The sequence below is a fragment of the Rhyacophila brunnea genome, unplaced genomic scaffold, assembly GCF_057557595.1.
Source record: "Rhyacophila brunnea isolate RB1 unplaced genomic scaffold, BYU_Rbru_1.0 scaffold_4, whole genome shotgun sequence".
Classification (NCBI taxonomy): Eukaryota; Metazoa; Arthropoda; class Insecta; order Trichoptera; family Rhyacophilidae; genus Rhyacophila; species Rhyacophila brunnea.
The window spans coordinates 51,783,553-51,801,952 of record NW_028233068.1 but is presented as its reverse complement, the minus strand read 5'-3'; the positions used below and the strand labels follow the sequence as shown (position 1 = coordinate 51,801,952).

Genomic DNA, 18,400 nt, shown 5'->3' with positions numbered 1-18,400 from the left:
TTTATAACCTTAAATTAACAATAAATAACAATAAAAATTCAAATGCAAATAAGTAATTATTGTAAAAAAAATATTTTTTGGTCATCTCGACAATTCACCCTGGTCGTAGAAAATTCAAAAAGCTTCCTACAATACTACATTAATAATCTTGATACAACATTTATTCGATTTTATATTAGGAGATACTAATTTATTTTAATAATAATAAATTCATGACATTACACTAAATGAAACATCGCAGAGTTAACACTTATAAACTTTCTAATTGGAGTTTTTTATCTTTACGATTTACCTAATATTTTAATTTCTTATAATCGAGAAGGTGATAAAATTCGCTCATTATATATTTCATTGAAAAGCTTCTATGAAAGCTTTTACTGCCCAAATTTTCAGCCGGTACCTGTTTATTCCACTGAAGTGCCCAACATATTGCAGAAAAAATTTTCTATCATTGACGATGTCATTGCCGACAGTTACAAATATTTACTTCATTGATTAGTACATACCTATGTACTAATTTTTATTATTACAATGCGTTATGAAGCATTCAGTAAGCAACATTAATTTCACTTAAAACATAGCTATAACCACACTAAATATATGAAATAAATAATAGAAACCAAATGAAAGAAGATTGTTAAATAGAATTATTAATATCAAACTAATTAAAAAGGGCATTGAAAGAGTGATTAAAAATTCTTTTGTAAAAAGGAAAATTGCATTAACCGGATGGCTGCCAATAACGTCTTAACCCATTGCCATTGGAGACTATCGGCGCCGCTTTTGACCAAGTGATTCTGGACAATCTGCGTCAATTTGACGCCGCTTGTCCTTAGTAAAAATGTTTTTTTTTTTTCATTTAGATATTTCTTGAAACCCTACAAATTTAAAAAGATGAATTTAAATTGAATTGTTTCAATACTTCAAGTTTTGAATAAATATTAAAATCAATCATATAATATAAAAGTTGTAGCTGTTTTAGTAAACTCTTGTAAAATTTACTACAAAATTAAATCTGGCTGTTGGTCCAAAATTTTTCCCATTTTAATCTGTCTTCAATGGGTTAAGACGCAAACTTTTCCGTGAACGGAACGCCGCTCATACAAAAATGACGTCTTTGAATGCACCGCTTTAAACGGGATTTTACTAACGTAAATCAATTATTTTAATAATACAAATCATAAACATTTTAATTTTGTTATTATAGATAAATGACGGCACAATCGGCGCACTCTTCATTTATTTGGTAAGTTTTCATAAATAAACTTTAATACATTTTTTTATTTTTGCAAAAAATTCAAATTAAAAAAAGGTACCGCCATACAAACACCTACCGGCAGATATTCCCAGGGACATATTAATCGTCCGACATATTGATATACTTCTACTACGATAATAGACTTGTTCTTGTTGTTGTTAACCGTTCCTGAAATCTAGTTAAAAATAGTAAAATTTGATGAGACGCTTAATTGAAGTTAATCAATGACATGAATATTGTATACTGCCAATCTCATTATAATCATCATTTTTCTCATATAAACATTATAGAGCACATTTTTTGTAACATGTTAAGCACTTCACCCTCCTTACAAGAGACCGTCATATCTATTTAAAAATCTTTTCCTTCAATTGATATTGATAATTTCTTTAATGATAGCATGACGGAACGAACACTTCAATGTGGTAACACTTCATTTATACATTTTTAAATATGTCTATCATTCATAGAACATAGATTACACATAAAGATTTAACTTCAGTCCACAAACAAAAAAGGAAATGCTACAGTTCCAACGACGGTCGTGACGTAAAATTTTTTGAACTTGACGACCGCCGATTGAACTGAGTATTTATTATTTTGTGTTTTTGACACATACTTTGGTGGTCGTTAAAAATCTCATTTTCTCAATATAACCTAACTCTTTCCTGATCGTGTTTCCGAAGATTTTTCAATAATAATTGTACAAAAATCTGGTCAAACGATTCGTCATTCAGTAGTCGATCGACATAAATTATTTAATCGTATCTAAAAATACTTTCGACGAAAAGAAAACAGTTTAACACTTACCGATTAGCGTATAATGTGAGAGTCCATATTATTTTGAAGCACTGTCTAAACGGGTCTACCGAAGATTGAAAATGATTTATATTATTACTTATAATATGGATGTCCGGTGCACTGCGGTAACGTAGATTATGAATTAATCAAAATATGTCGTATGGAACAATGACGGAGATGGAATACGGCATACAATTTGTTTATTTTAAAACCGACAGTCACACTTTCTCATAACCTCAAATAAAATTAAAAACTATGTTTCTCTTTAAACATAAGAACATGCGAAACGTATTCTGTTTCAATACATACATGTTATACCGATTCGATAAAAAATTTGAATGTGTCTTTGGCTTAATTCTAGAAGTGGGAAGCCATTATTTCATGAGGATTCAAAACCTGAGGTTGTTTGCAGCGTAGGTAACATTGATTTGTCAATTGTCACTCACTGTATACACCTTCGGTACGATAAACCGTCACCAATTTTAGTGTACACGGCGGCACTTTTGCGACGAAAGGAATAAAAAAACTTTCATATATTTTATACTCCCTATTCGCAATATGTAATACTATTCAGGATATAATACATTTTTGATCTTTGGATGCAAGTATTAGTGATTTATATAGATTTTTAGTTTACAAATAATTTATTTATGTGCTTACGAACATTTAAAATGCTTAACTTTACATATCGATAATATTTATTAAGTAGTTGAAAATTCTATCTACTATTATATTTTCAAGTGATGCCAATTTTTTTCACGACAATGTATAATAAAATAATTTTGCAAATAGTTAGGATTCGAGTTAAATAGACTAAAAGTGTACGATAGGTATAAATTTAATACTAATGCCATAAATGATTGTAAAATAGCCGTGAAAGAATTGAATCTAAAAATTTAATTCAATTCACAGGGTGAATTTATAATTTTTAAAAGATTTTGACAAATTTTATTATGTTTTTTTTTTGATACATTATAAGATATTTTTTAACGTTTATTTTAAATGTTTTTAAGCACATAAGTGTATTGTTTTTAATACACAGAAATACAAAGTATCTTAGTCATTCAAGATATTGCTTATTGCTACCTTAATAACTAGAAGAAAATAAAAAGAAAACCAACAAGCACTTATAAAAAGTGTTTCTATAATGTTATTATTATTCAAGATCGTAATAATTATAATTTGTTAATTTAAATTGAACTAAAGTAACAGGTTTTCATCCCTTCGTAACAACTATTTTGTTTATAGTTTTTTTTAGTAATATCTAACATCGACATATCTACATGCATTCAGAAGAAACAAGTCACTCTGTTATTGCTAATTTCAGCACATTTTTAAAATGCCACAATTTTTTAAAGAAACAGGGCAGCATTACAAAACGCCCACAAAGAATATTACTAACGCCAATTTCCGACAATCAAAATTATTTCAATCACATCAGGAACTAATCGAATGCTAAAAAAACTATCGCTTTTTGCTAAATAGTTTATAAATATATTTTTTTAGCTAATTGGCATGATAATAGGAACATAATAAATTTATCATAATATTGAGAAGAAAATAAGGAACTAAAATTGTATCATTTTTGATAAATTATCAGGTAACCATACAAAGAAAACATACTATGTCTCTTTTTTTCCCTTCCACATCCAGAGTGCGTGTTTCATTATTTTATAAACTAATATTATAATTTGTCATTTTGTATGCAAGGTTGGCGTGTTAGATTTTAAATGTTCATGTTATTTTTAAGTGTGTGATCTTTAAATGTTTATATAACATACCACTCCGTGTATGATTGACATGTCAACCATTTAAATGAGAGCCTTGTGTATTCTACATAATAAAAAAATGTGAAAATCCTTGCAAAAATTCAAAGCGAGTTTAGTACCTGCATCAAATCATTTTTTTTAATATTTCCACCATCAGTGTAATATAATATATAATACACATTTGGAGTATCAAAAGATATTTATTTAGCTATAATATGATTGCAGATTATTTAAATTATAACCATCATAATATGTCAGTCACTCTGTTGATAATGATTCTGCGATGGATATTACTCTTTTCACCTAGGCAGCATGTAGGAAATTTTGTTTGAAGTCTTTCATGTTTATACAGTCATCAATTTTAAGCATTATTTGAAGCTTCGTGGTGTTAAATTTCACCTATTATTTGAGGACTGTGTTTTTGGATATGTTATAATTTAGGTATTGTAGATTCTTTGTATATTTTTTTGAGTGTTAGGTATGGAAACTGAGCTGCTTTGAAGCAGTTTTCTGTAATATCTAGAGTGAGATTGGTAATGTTAAAAAAATATCGAGAGTAAAAATAAAACAAGCCATTAACAAGAAAAAGTGTATTAAGTAATAAGTTATGCTTATGAAAACAAGTGCCAATCTAGGGCAAACAAATAAATAAATAAATAAATAATAATATATAATAGTATAATAGATTACTATCAATCTCATAGTAACAATAAAAAATAAATAAATAGAAATAAGGTATTATTACAAGATTATTATTTTTAATACTATCAATGTTTACTTCTGAATGCAAGAGAAGTACACTTATTGAGAAAACAATCTAATGAAATTCACTAGTCAACAATGTGTGTTATGTCTGGGTTGTTATGCCCTATATTAAATAAGTGTCAACATAACATAACATTCTTCTATTAATTACAATACGATACAACTCAACACACCTTTACCTTTCATATTCGGATTTAATGCAATTTATCATTTAATATGTGTGTAATTCATTTATAGTAATGTTAAATAATTTATTAATTTAATTGTGACAGTAAAATTATGATTATTTTTCCCTTTCACTATATTATGTTTAACGCAATCTGCTCTGGATTTCAAACAACAGATAACATAGTTTATACGCACTCGATAGTAACGAGGATTACAGACGCAAAGGAACAATTCCAGTCTAATTTAATGGCGATAAGATTAAATTTAGACGGAACTAAATTTAAATTTAATTTAAGTACAATCCGCAGTTGTAAATTTAATATATTTAGTTGTTAAGTAATATTAAATATTTTTTATAAACTTTGTCATTTTAAAAAGAGAGAGTTGCGATACTAAATTACTTAATTGTGATGTTGATAACAAAATTGATTGTTTTTCTTTCTATCCAGATTCGTCTTTTATTCATCTATAATATGCAGTATGCAGTCTAGGCGGTGAAATTCAAATGAACACAAAAATAAATTGAACAACGATTCATAGTCTTAGTATGTAAATGGCAGTGATTATCGGTAACAATAAAACTTGATTCATTGCTCAGACAGTTTAGAATATACAATCTGTATATATTTTGTATACAACGATTTGTTTTCATGTATACGGACACAAAAATGACTAGCTACGATAACAATATTATTAAAAACTAAAAATATAGCTTTGAAAATATCACAATGCGTGAATCATTTTGTCAATTCCCTTTCAATAATAATTATTATATAAAACGTATTCTTCAAATGATCACCTCCGGTAATTAAACATAATTTTTGATTTTAATATAATAACACCAAAGATAAATAATAACATTAATAAATGTTGTTTTTTACATGATATAATTTTAAGGTTTACGAATTTACTTAATGTTGAATAAATAATAATAATACGAATTAAATAATACTGTCCACAAACAGGAGTTATTTTGTGTGTCATCCAGAGCAGAGTAACGAAGTAGGTAGAGTAGGTAGTAAAGGGGGGGGGGACTAGACTTTTTTCATTAATGAGTAATTTTACTATATTTAAAATATATTATAAATGTCATAAGTTACGATTAAGGTATTTGAAACACTAGAATGGTAAATACACTCGCTATGTATGAATGCCTTTTAATAGTGACCATCATTCAACAACAAATGTGGACACAAGAGTCAAAAAAACACAGTCAAAAGCGAACCGCAGAAATCAACAACGGACATTTTGTCGGTCGCACAGACATTTAGAACAAATCTAGCCCAGAAAATTCATGAAATATACTGTGACGAATTAAAAATATGCTAATATGTTATTATATTTCTGCGGTTGACGGTCGGGTGTGTAATTTTAACTCGAGATTCCTCATAGATATAACAAAATAAAGATCGTCGGCAAAAATTTGCACAATATATCTTCGTTTCGAGGAACAATCGATGAAAACAAATCATTTTCAATAACATTTTTCAATTTTTTCGTTTACTATTAAATAGTTATAGTTAAATTACCATTTAATCATAATATAATGTATTATATAATATATATATTTTCATATATACCTACGGTAAGAAAGATAAGAAGAAAATATTTTTTTACAATCTAAAGTTACACATATAGAGAGCGAGACAGATAAAGAGATAAAGAGAGACATCAGCGTGAAACTTAAACAGAAAAGACAATTGCTTTTATTTAAAAAATGTAGATGGCGTAAGATGGGCGACTGCGTCCATTGCTTCCTCTTCCTCTTCGTATAATTCATATAATATATTAATAAATGTCTTACCGGCGGCACTCATCACAATCCTTGTATCACATAACCTTAAAGTTCACTTCCAAACAAAATAATATAAGTAGGTATATATTATTATGTATATGCATTATATTGAGATGCTTTCAATTATTTACAATGTACTCTGTCACAGTTATTATTATCATTATAATGAAAACAATTTATGTAAGAATATTTTACAAAAAGAAAATACTCGACGCGTCCCGTTTATACAAAATAAACTGGACATATTTGAAATAGCCTTATGAAGAACACTCAAACCCGATCGAACGCCTCAAATTATATTATTATTTTAACTTATTTGGACAGTTTTTAACATCAATTATTTAATTTTAACTCGAATACAATACATTTTAAAATACACACAACTAGAATATTTACTATAACAAGATTTTTTAACAATCAAATATTATATAATATTATGTAAACATGTCACATGTTATAATGTATTGTTATCAGAAAGGAGAGTGCTGAGAGTGAGAGAAAATAAAATGGGAAGTAAGTACGAGTACGCAAAGACATTTGGATAAGATAAGGGTCTGAGAGTTCGTTGGAAGTATATTTTTTAATAATGGACTTCGATGAAAACAATTTTAAATATTGAAGTATATTCAGATAGAAATTAGAAATTATGTGTATATTTAGAAATAAATATATTCAAAAAAGGCACACAAAATTAGCAACGTTGCGATTGCTAAAAATAAAACTAACAACAATTCGATTCGCAACAAACGGATACCGCACCGCGGAGAATGGAGCATGAGTCGCCCGCCTTTTGAACTTCACCTACACATTTTTATCAGACGCAGAGTTCTTCAAATTTCTTTCAATAGCCGCACACGGGGCAATGGATACGCGGCATTAAAAACTGACATACAAACAATCGTATTATTAAAATTAATTTCAATATTACATACAATGCATAAGACCTAATAACATTAGAACTATTTAAAAATAACAAATCCATCATCGTACGACACGCTCCCTTTCAAGATGGCGACAATTATTATAATAAGAATATATTATTCATAACGGCAAACTTGAAAACGGGAAACACGCCCGTTTCATTTAGAGTTGTTGTATGTTATTTATATATATATTTTTTTATACAGTACAAAATGGGTGTCGGATTTAGTTTAGATTTTTTTAAATATAAATATGCATTTTAAATACGCACATGTTATATAATTATATAATAATAATATATCGGTTTCAGGGTTCAGTCTAATGTTGCCATAGACTGTCAAATTTATCAATATTATTATTCATTTCTCGAGATACCTATCGTCGGTCGAGTGCCAAAAGTGACCGAGTCCAAAGCTGACAGAATTTTGTTCTCGCTCCCGTTCTAAGATTTGCAGTCATAGAAATTATTTATACTCTCATCGCGAACTTTCGATAAGTTTCACAGTCATCCGGGAGATTTCTGCGCGTCAAGAGAGCGAGGGTAATATTTCTCGGACGATCGGACGCGGTCACTTTTGTCAATCAGCTCGTGGGATATAATATATAAATTTTTATTCTTCTCTTCATACTTTGGTTAAGTTTTATTATCAATAATAATTAAACGGCCGTTTCTGTGTGACTATGACTCGAGAGGCGTTCCACGTCAATTTCGGGGACGCTCAGTTCAGGCACTGTATCCACGTACTCGAGCGAGGCGGACGCCTGCGACAGCCGCTTGGAGAAGACGGCCTGCTTGCGCATGGCCTCCGCCAATGCCGCGTCCGCACCCCTCGTGTCCAGCCCCTGCCGGAACGCGTTCACCACTCGGATCTGCCCAAAACAACACATTAGACACTTTTCTACACCATACATTACATTCAGATTAGGACAACTCTATTTCTACTAATTGATTTGTGGAAAAGTTGCAAGTTCTATCATGAGTCAACATAAGTAATTAATTATTAATAAAATAATATAATATTGTGGGGGGGGGAAATCATTGTAAACGGCCGATCATCGGCTTTTGAGCTTAAGAATGAGGTGTAAAACCATTTGAATATAACCTTCATTTATGTATATTTTTAGATTTCAAAGTGTGTTTATTTAAAGGTGTATTTTGCAGTATTTAGTGAAAATAATAGAATTTTGATCCATATTAATTTGTAATAGGTTCATATGAATAAACATAGCAAGGCACACCTATTCATTACACATAAATAGAGTATGCAAAAAACAATACTTAAAACACATTCTTAATGATGCATTGTAATTAAATTGTGATTAATATACGTTTGTGAAGAATAATTTAATCAAAGAGACTTAAAAAGTGTTTCTAATATTATTTTTTTTTTCAGGTATGTTTTCATAAGTATTCCAGTGTGTTGTGCAAATGGCTCTTGCATATGATAATTGACAGTTAAAATATTTCAGTCAAACACGCAAAATATATTTGTAATCCTATAAATAATCTGATTTATTCAACATTTAAGTTTCACGAACTCTGGTGACCCATAGACATCAAAATTTGAATCAAGCATTGCTAGATGACAAAAAAAGTCCAAAGCGCATAGACAAACTACAAAAACTTTCATTATGCAGCCGTCAATATATTATATAGTTCATTTATTATACAGTGGCAACACAAAACATAAATTTAAATGGCATATTGCATATACACCCATCCAATAAGTTTAATATAAATACTTTGGCAGAATCTAGTGGCATTTTTTTGAAAAAAATAAATCATTTCTAATATAAAAAGGAAATCATTTTGGGCATCTAAAAATTAAAGTATTCGATATATTTCTTTGAACAATCAGTACATTTAAAAATACAACTCAATACTGACACACAAGCAATTTTACAACACTTACACAAAACAAAACACAAACGCCTTTATCATAAAAAGGTTGTGTCGAGTAATTTGTGGATACATTAAAGATGCAACAAAAAAATGAAAGAATTTATCGACAGGTGTAAAAATATTTACAAATAATTCGGACAAAAAAATGCATGATTTTTCTCAAATACAGGCAACAAATTTATCATGAACAATGTGCTTTATCAAGAATCAGTAATAATTCAGTATTTAACATATTTTCTCGGGATGACTTTTCGACATAATTCACTGGATCAAAAACAATAATTGTGTATCTCGGAATAATTATATATGTGACATTGACCAAAAAAATATTACGAATAACACACTACTAAGCCCAGATATGAGTTTATTTTTTTTATGAATGGCACTAAAATAAACATCTATCAATGCTGATTCAATTCAATTCAATTCAATTAAAGCTTGAAAGATAACAAACCATTTAACAAACATTTATTTACATTAAATATGTACCTACCACACACAACCATAAAATTTTATGTTCACTTACTTGCCCATGGGAATGCTAAATATTAAATTAGAATTAACATACTATATAAGAGATGTTACAGATGGTTAGTGTCAATCTTAAAAATACGTTATAATCTATTCTCCTAAATGTTATGCGAATGTTTGTATACAGAATACACTATATTATTATATTTTTAATACTGAAGATTCAATATCATGTCACCAATAGATGGCGCTAATAGTAATCATTTTTAATATTCGAGTTGCTGCTATTCTAGATTCGATCCCATTTGCATGTACAAAAATAAGGCTTTGAGATAATAGTAAAAAATACATAGGCACATAAAAAAACAAATTACTGTAATTATTGTAATAATTATACTCATACAAAAATAACAATATATTTTCTCGACTATCTCAAAATTTTATTATATTTCCATTAAAATCTTGTAATATTGATTTATTTTGTAGAATCATATTATTATTCAAAATGTCTATATCAAAATAGCAAATAATCAATACTTCAAAAATAAAAACTGTCAGATATTGAAACATCAGTATTTTCAGCAAAACTAATTGAGTAATATTAATATTCTTGTAAACGAGACTTTGATATTTATTACTTTATGAGAGTAACTATCACTAACATGCAATATCAAAGTTAAAGTTCCACACAAATTTTCTATGCAGAAATACTTTTCGATAGTTATTTAAAAAAATGTTTAAAAAACATTTTCCTTTGCATGAAAAGCGATACTAAAACACTAAAAAGCGCTAGATAACTAATAAAATTTTATAACTCAGCAAAAACCTGTGATATCAAGTAATAACTACTTGAAATATAATAAATATCATACTAATAAAATAAAAGCTAGTGGTAAAGCCATCAAGAATTCAATAAAATAAATAAAACACGTTTTATTTATTCCTATCTTTCGAAAATGAAGTTTTTTTTAGTCATCTATGAAATAATTATGATTGTGAAATGCCCAACATGTAATACTGCAAATAATATTATTATTACTGTGGTACTGTGTTGTCATATTAGTAAATGTAATTGTAATACATAAATCTAAAATCTACAATGTTGTTGAAGTGATACACGTAATATCTTTTTTCAACCATCTATTCTTACTGCATTAGCATACAAGGGACATTAAAAATCGGTATTAAAAATATACAAATTTATTTACTCAAGATTATTTATAATTTAATTTTTTTTTAATTTATCAAACAAATAGACAATGAAATATTTTCAAATTTTAAATTGAATTATTTCAATAGAATACTGTGCTTTATATTCACCTCTATTGAAATGAAGATAATATGATACAATTGATAAATTCATATTTTTTTATGTTACATTAAAGAAAAAAGGTTTATGAGTCACCATCGTGAAGTTTGATACCATGTGTAAAATTGATCACCAATAATATTATGTTGTTGTAATAGTTAATTTATGTACCTAAACTATGAAATAATTCACCAATAAATGTAAAAATGCCATCAGTCTATTATAAATGGTGTTTCATTTATAATACTGACATCATATTAGACAATTCGCGAGTGGAGAACTACAAGGTTCTTAGTGTTTGTCCTTAACTAAACAAAAGTAACAATGAGTTAGCTTAGAATATACTTTTCATTGTTGGGTTTATTTTCTCAAGGATAAACACTTAGTACTTTGTAGTACTGTATTAGACTCGCGAATTTATCAATATAAATAAAATATTCTACAGGTCAGTCGTAGTCTGTAGATATGTTTCATGAGGATGATGTATATGGCAATTTCTATGATGAAATATTTGACACAAACATAATGTTACACAAATACTAAAATATATTTATTGTACATAGAAAATGATGAAATAATAGATGAATGAAAGTGATAATAGTTAACATGCGCATGCAATATGAGATAGCAGCCACCTTTGCCAAACAGTGAAATGGTTCATCTCCGGTTTCATAAAAAAACACACAGTTTTAATTCCCAAATAGTCATATAGGTATTTTGAAATTTTGACAACTCAAACAAAACAAATTAGTCATTTTATTTTCTTTTTTTTGTTAATTTATTGTAAAATTAAGATTATTTTTTTAAGCAACTCACATAACAAATATATATATAGCACGTTATATTGATACTTAATTAAAATGTATCATTAAAGAATATATTTAAATACTGTGCATCAGTAGTTTTTTTTAAATTAATAAATTAACAAATCTTGGAATTCTTTGTGGTAAAAATTCCTGTATGTTTTATGTCCAATTAGTAAACTAAAAGTAAATTCTTATTGTGACAAATACTACTCGAGTTTTGAGCTTGATACGTTTACCTAGAATATTTGCATTGTTCTTAGACATTTTTTTTCCATATATATTTTTAACACCTATGTAAATATATTTCGCTATTGATTTGTCTCTTCTTGAAAAACACGGAACAGGGAACGGGTTCTCCGATTGACAATTAAATGACTGTGGTGGTTTTTTATGAAGCGAAGACCTTCCAATATAAGAGTAAACACAAAAAGAGGGCGGGGTTATAGAGGGGGATAGTTGTAGTTGTAGTTGCTTACAGCTTGATCAGTTGAGCTCTTGCTGTATGGGACCGGAATCAAGCGTTCTTGCAACTCGCCACCTATCACCTTGGGGACATCATGTAAAAACAAGTCGGTTTATCAAAATGAACAAGAGAGAAGTGTACAAGAAAAGAACAGCGATTTGAATACGTCCAAGTCAAAAACAACACCCATCGGAATAGTCAAACATCGTCGTTCGTCTATCCTATTTTTATTTCAATATCTAATAATGCTCACAAGTCACAAAGAACAAAAAGTCTAAAGAATTCAAATCAGTGTTGATTAAAATTAAATTTAGACCAAACAAAAGAGACACTGTTGTTTTTATAAAAGAGCAAACAGTGTATGATATTAGTAACACTTTATGTAGGTACATAATAAAATACTTTTACATAAAGTCTACCAAATTAGTATATAGTATTTATATAAGAATATTTATTAGTAACAATGTCATCGAACAGGTGTAATAATAGTTTAGTAAAAGTAAATTTATCTTGTGTTATACAAAACGTGAAAATCTGTGTTCATTGTTTTATTATTTTGACCTTGAAATCATCACCAGATTTCATCCTAAATATGAAAGAATCAAAGCTGTGTACACAATAAAAGTTTCCTAAAATTTTTCTATAGTTTATCGTAGTGTTGAATATGAAAATATGTAACATAAATATGGCAAACTAAAATTTTGTCTTTGATAATGTGTCATTCTTTGCATAATAAATTCAAATTACTCATTCATATTGGAAATGATTAACTTAATGCCAACATCGAATGCCATTTAACAGGTGTCAAATCAGATGACTATTATCAAATCATTTTACATTGTGAAGTTTGATGTCTCGGGTGGTGAAAACCCAAAAATCTATTACAATAATAAAGAACCGTGAAAGTGTCAAACAATATAGTCTCGGGTGGTAGTTATAAAAACATTATGTTCTGAAGTCAGAGAATTAAAGTTTAGAAATTAAAGGCGAAATTCAAATTTCGATTTAGGAGTAGGGAAGTGGTATTTTTTTTTGTTTCCGTGCCGTGTCGAATAGCGTGAATAAGAATCTTTTGTACTTTCAGACAAAGTGTGCTTTTAAAAATTGGACGCATTCGTTTACAAAAAATAAAATGTGTACAAAACTAATAATATTCACAAGAAGTATAATGAATTTATGAAAAAATCAAATTTTACAAGACCTTAGCGCAAGAAAAGATGTGATGGGGTCAATGTATAATATAGAGAGACGGGTGGTTGACAGATAAGACAGAAAAAAATATAGAAGAGGATAATATCGACTAAGTTGTTGTGCAAAAATACAATATTGATGGACGCTGCAGGGATGCTTACAATAAGTCACCGTAGTATCGATCGCTATCGAATATCGATCATCTCACGATAATACAAATGAGAAAGACAAGTTCCAGGGGATCTCGACGGGTACCAATGATTACCAATAATTAATAACAATAATATACGGCAACATCTCTTCAAAATACCATACCTTTTTTCTACCTACTCTAAATATACAAATAACAAACAATATATTTACTGAAATTAACAGGGATACCAATTGAAGGAAATTTCTAAATTTTGGAAAACCCTACTGATTTCAGTGTTGTGTGATAATTTTTGATGACATGGGAATTGTTATCGAGCGGTGGTAACATAGAATTTTTATAATAGAACACCTGAAGATCGATATAATGGTATAATACGGTGAATAAATATTCATAAAATACATACCCTTTTTGTTAATTTATCTAATGAATAATTCAAATGTATCAACAATTTGAGATTAATCCTTAGACATAAATATTACATCATATTACCATATCGCCCGATTAAAAAATATATTGACTATAGAACAGCATTCATGCATCCAGTTTAGTAAAATATTAGTTGTTACAGATGGTGGTAAATAATTTTGTATATTCATGAACCTAATTTGTCGATTCCGGCACTTCCTGGATTAAGTTTAATGTCATAGTCGTATTGTAGTGTTCACACCGATTCAATGTCTCGACAAAAAAATTATCCTCAATATTTATTTGTAAATATCTAACTACACGTTGCCTTATTTCCTAAAAAAATTTGCCAACTTGTTCATTTTCTTGTTATCAAACTGTTTTTTTGGTTTTAAAACCATTAAAATATGTAAGGATAATATATATTTCATTAAAAGTGCCATCATTAATTCCATAAAAAAAGTAACAACACATAGTAGTTCATACCCGTGACATAAAAGCATTTTCGGTGCGAACAAATCCTGATTTCGTTGATAACCCAAAATGAAAAGTGACAAAGTCAAAAATGTGCACAAACTGTAAGAAATATGTATATATTTTTTAATATTGTACATTAACATTTTTAAGGGCGAATTTTCAAAGCATTACACACAAAATTACATAATTCCCATTGAACGATTTATTTTAGTTGGTTTAATTTTTATTTAGGTATTTTGATAGTTATTATACTTTCATATTTTGTATCAAATAATTAATTATGAATACAATTTGAAAAGATTTATATTAAAAAAATATTGGTGTATTTTAATTATGTAGTCATATATTTATTAATAGTGTTTTCTATTAATACAATAATTTTGTTATCCTATTTATGATATGCCTCAATTGCCTGATCTAACCTGAAGATTCTTCTGAAATCTATTTTTTTTAATCTAAAATAATTTCCCTGCAGGATTTTTTCATTTCTCCTATTTACAAGAGAAAGAAAAACTCAAATATATCATCAGTTTAACTTTATCAAGTTTAAATATTCATATTGTATGCATAAGAAACATTCTGATGATAGTGAATGGTTGACTAAATTTAACATGCCATACAAGTAAAAAATTACACATTTTCTCTAAAACATGATAAAGTCACTAGATGAATTTTACCTTTTAACTGAAGATACCTATAATACACCTAATCATTCTTTATTAAAAAAGAAGGCCTAATAAATGATTTTGTTTTGGTAGAATTGCACAAACAATGCTCATTTTTTTATATTAAAACATCTTCATCTTGTAACAAAGCCAATTAAAGCGTAGCATGTCTTGAAAATAAATAAACAATTAAGAACATAAATAGTTTAATTTTTTCTCAGTGTGGAAGACTTTCAGTTGAAATACCGCGAATGTGTGTCCACAATTAATTATTTATAATATATAACAGGACGACTTCATTTTACCTAAAATATGGACATAGTTACATTATTAACAGAACAACACATTACTCGAATAAATACGTTTCAATTGATCAACAGTGGACGTGACAGAACGGAAGCTCGTAAACTATGAAAGTGATCAGATAATCCGTCGTTAAGTACAGAGTAAGTTCATAATAACAGTAAAACTTCAAGCGTCAAGACTTCATTAGTAAATCCGGAAACGGAAAGCTTGCGGGGCAGTTTGCAGTTTGGAGGCAATAACTGATAAAATGATTGATAATACAAATACTTAGTGCGTTTGCAAATGCAAATGTTCATAAATCAAATAAGCGCTAAGCTGTCAAAAACGCCGTCAGAGTCTTTTAGGATTTAAGTTGAAAAATGTAAATTTCAAAAAAAATGTCTAGTTATACTAATATTTAACTTAAATTCTCTTTTAAAGACTCTCACTGCATTTTTTGACATTATCAACACACATAGTAATAACAATGATTTGTAACATTTCTTCAGTTATAGTTGGCCTGGCTGTCAGGGATTTATTCAATTTATTAGATTTACTAAATTCATCCATGTACTTTCTGTTATATTGCTACTATGGCATTACTCTGGTTTTTTTTTAAATATTATAATATATATGTATGGAAACACAACAGAGCCTGGTGCAATCGGTGTGTGCTCAAAAACAATCTTGTCTTGGCTTTTGTCTTGTAAAAAAAATATAACAAATTGAAACAATACGAAAACAAAAAAAAGAATATTAAATAAACACATCCATTTCTATGAAAAACAGAGTTACGATTATACACCATAATATTAACAACATTACCTCGGTTTAGGGGTTGTCTTCCAATTGGAACTTTATCATTTTTTTTATGCTTTTCGCTTTCTTTTTTACCAGTTTTATATTTTAATGAATATTGTGTGGGGGTGTCGCATCATTTAATAATCCATCTTGTTATGGTTTTTTTTTTATTTTTTTTTATTTATGTCTTTCAATCTACTTTTTGAAAGAAATGAAAAATAATAAGTTATATGTTTTTTTTATTTCAGTAAACATCAATATATATAATAATTGTATAATTTTAGTAACATCATGCACTGTATTTATAACATTTAAATATAAGCAACATTTAAATGTATAGTTTTTATCAAAGCAGAATATTCATCCTACATTCCTAGCATAGGTATATATTTGGACTAAATGGGTAATGTAAAGTTAAATATTATATTATATTCAATACCAATATACTAAGACAAAGCTAAATATATATGAAGCGTCAATTTACTAATCACATTTTTATATTTATGAAACTAGACGTGAAAATTAGAACATTTAAATATGTCATTTGCTATGAAACAGTGTTTTCTATTATCATGGCATACTTTACCAGAACGAGTCGTAACTGTGTTAATTCGTAAATTCGTAATTAGCGAAAGTTACAAAATAATTTATTTAAATACCTACTACATGTTTACATTACTCAAAAATCAAAATGAAATTTGAATATATAAAATATTAAGTCAGAGTTACAACAAATTAAACAATCGGTTTTTTAACGCCATAAGGTACTGACAAATTGATATAATTTTTATTAATCTCATATTCTGGTAAAGTAAGAACCTACAATATCAATTAGTATAGAAGACTACTAGTATTCCACATTTGCCTGATATAACTCAATAAATCAATATACGTTTTTGAAGAATAAGTTGTCAATGGTAAAATATGGGCACTATTGTAAATAGCTTAGGAAGTAAAAGCAAAGGTTGGTTGTTTATTTGTGAAAGTCAAGAGGAGGCTATAACGGAAGTAAGGAGACAGAAAATAATAGTTATTGTCTAATAATGTAGAACACCTTAGTAGATTCGACAATTAGAATTTTCTAAATCAGTATTAAAAGTGAAATTACCAACCACGTTTTGCCTACATAACTAAAATCTCACATATTTTTTTTAAATTATCTATAAATAAATAAAATATAACCTACATAACTTCAAATAAATTATATTATATCATTATACTTTTAGCCTCTATTTGACAAGACTATGAATCATAATTATTTACTATATTTTTAAAATAATTCGAATTAACTAGGTACTGATACAGTTATATTACTTTTCTACCTTTTGAATTTAAGTTTTTAGTTTTAAATAGTGATATTACTATCATAATATAGTGTTACAATATTTATAAAAAAGCAATGATTGTATATAGTAAATACCTATAGAAGTTAAATTAATGGTAAGTGCAAAAAATACATTTATAATTTAACATTTTCAATATAAATTTAAAAAAATCAAAAATGTCAAATAGTAAAACTTCAAAAGGGGTTGATAAATTTTGTTTTTTTCCTCAGTCAAAAATAAACTTAAGATCCAAGCAATTAGGTATATGACAACACTATATATAGGAATTTAAAACACTTCATAGAAGATGCAATAATATCAACTTAAGTGAACAAGCCGCGGTTGTTATATTTACCATCAGACTGTTTAGAGAGAAGGTTATGAAAACGCATATTTAATTTAATAAAAACACAGCCAATTAGGAACACTAATAAACTTCATTATAACACAAAAGAAATCTAAAGAATGAGATACAATGTCAACGCACAAGTTTCAGTAAAAAATGTTCAACAGTATAAAGTTCGCTGACACGTGGCACAAAAAAATACATCTAAATCACGTAATAAGGTGCACTTGTTGAATTTTTAAATCGCATCTCTAAAAGTAAGTCTACTATGTTTTGTGTAACCTAGAGCAGTGGTTTCCAAATATTGATTTAGAGGAATATT

At 28.1% G+C, this 18,400-nt stretch overlaps 1 protein-coding gene across 12 annotated transcripts in view; it reads right to left on the bottom strand.

Annotated features, from left to right (window-relative positions):
• Positions 1 to 7,677: 7,677 nt before the first annotated feature.
• PMCA (plasma membrane calcium-transporting ATPase 3) overlaps positions 7,678 to 18,400 on the bottom strand; it is a 398,702-nt gene continuing 387,979 nt past the window's right edge. For 11 of the 12 annotated variants that reach the window (XM_085953876.1, XM_085953871.1, XM_085953875.1 and 8 more), the window contains 2 exons: positions 12,443 to 12,511; positions 7,678 to 8,347 (listed from right to left, as the gene is read on the bottom strand). In XM_085953876.1, coding sequence (XP_085810002.1) covers positions 8,135 to 8,347; positions 12,443 to 12,511 — 282 coding nt within the window. In that variant the 3' untranslated portion in view covers positions 7,678 to 8,134. The remainder of the gene's footprint in view (positions 8,348 to 12,442; positions 12,512 to 18,400) is intronic. The other variant, XM_085953885.1, reaches the window with a different exon arrangement.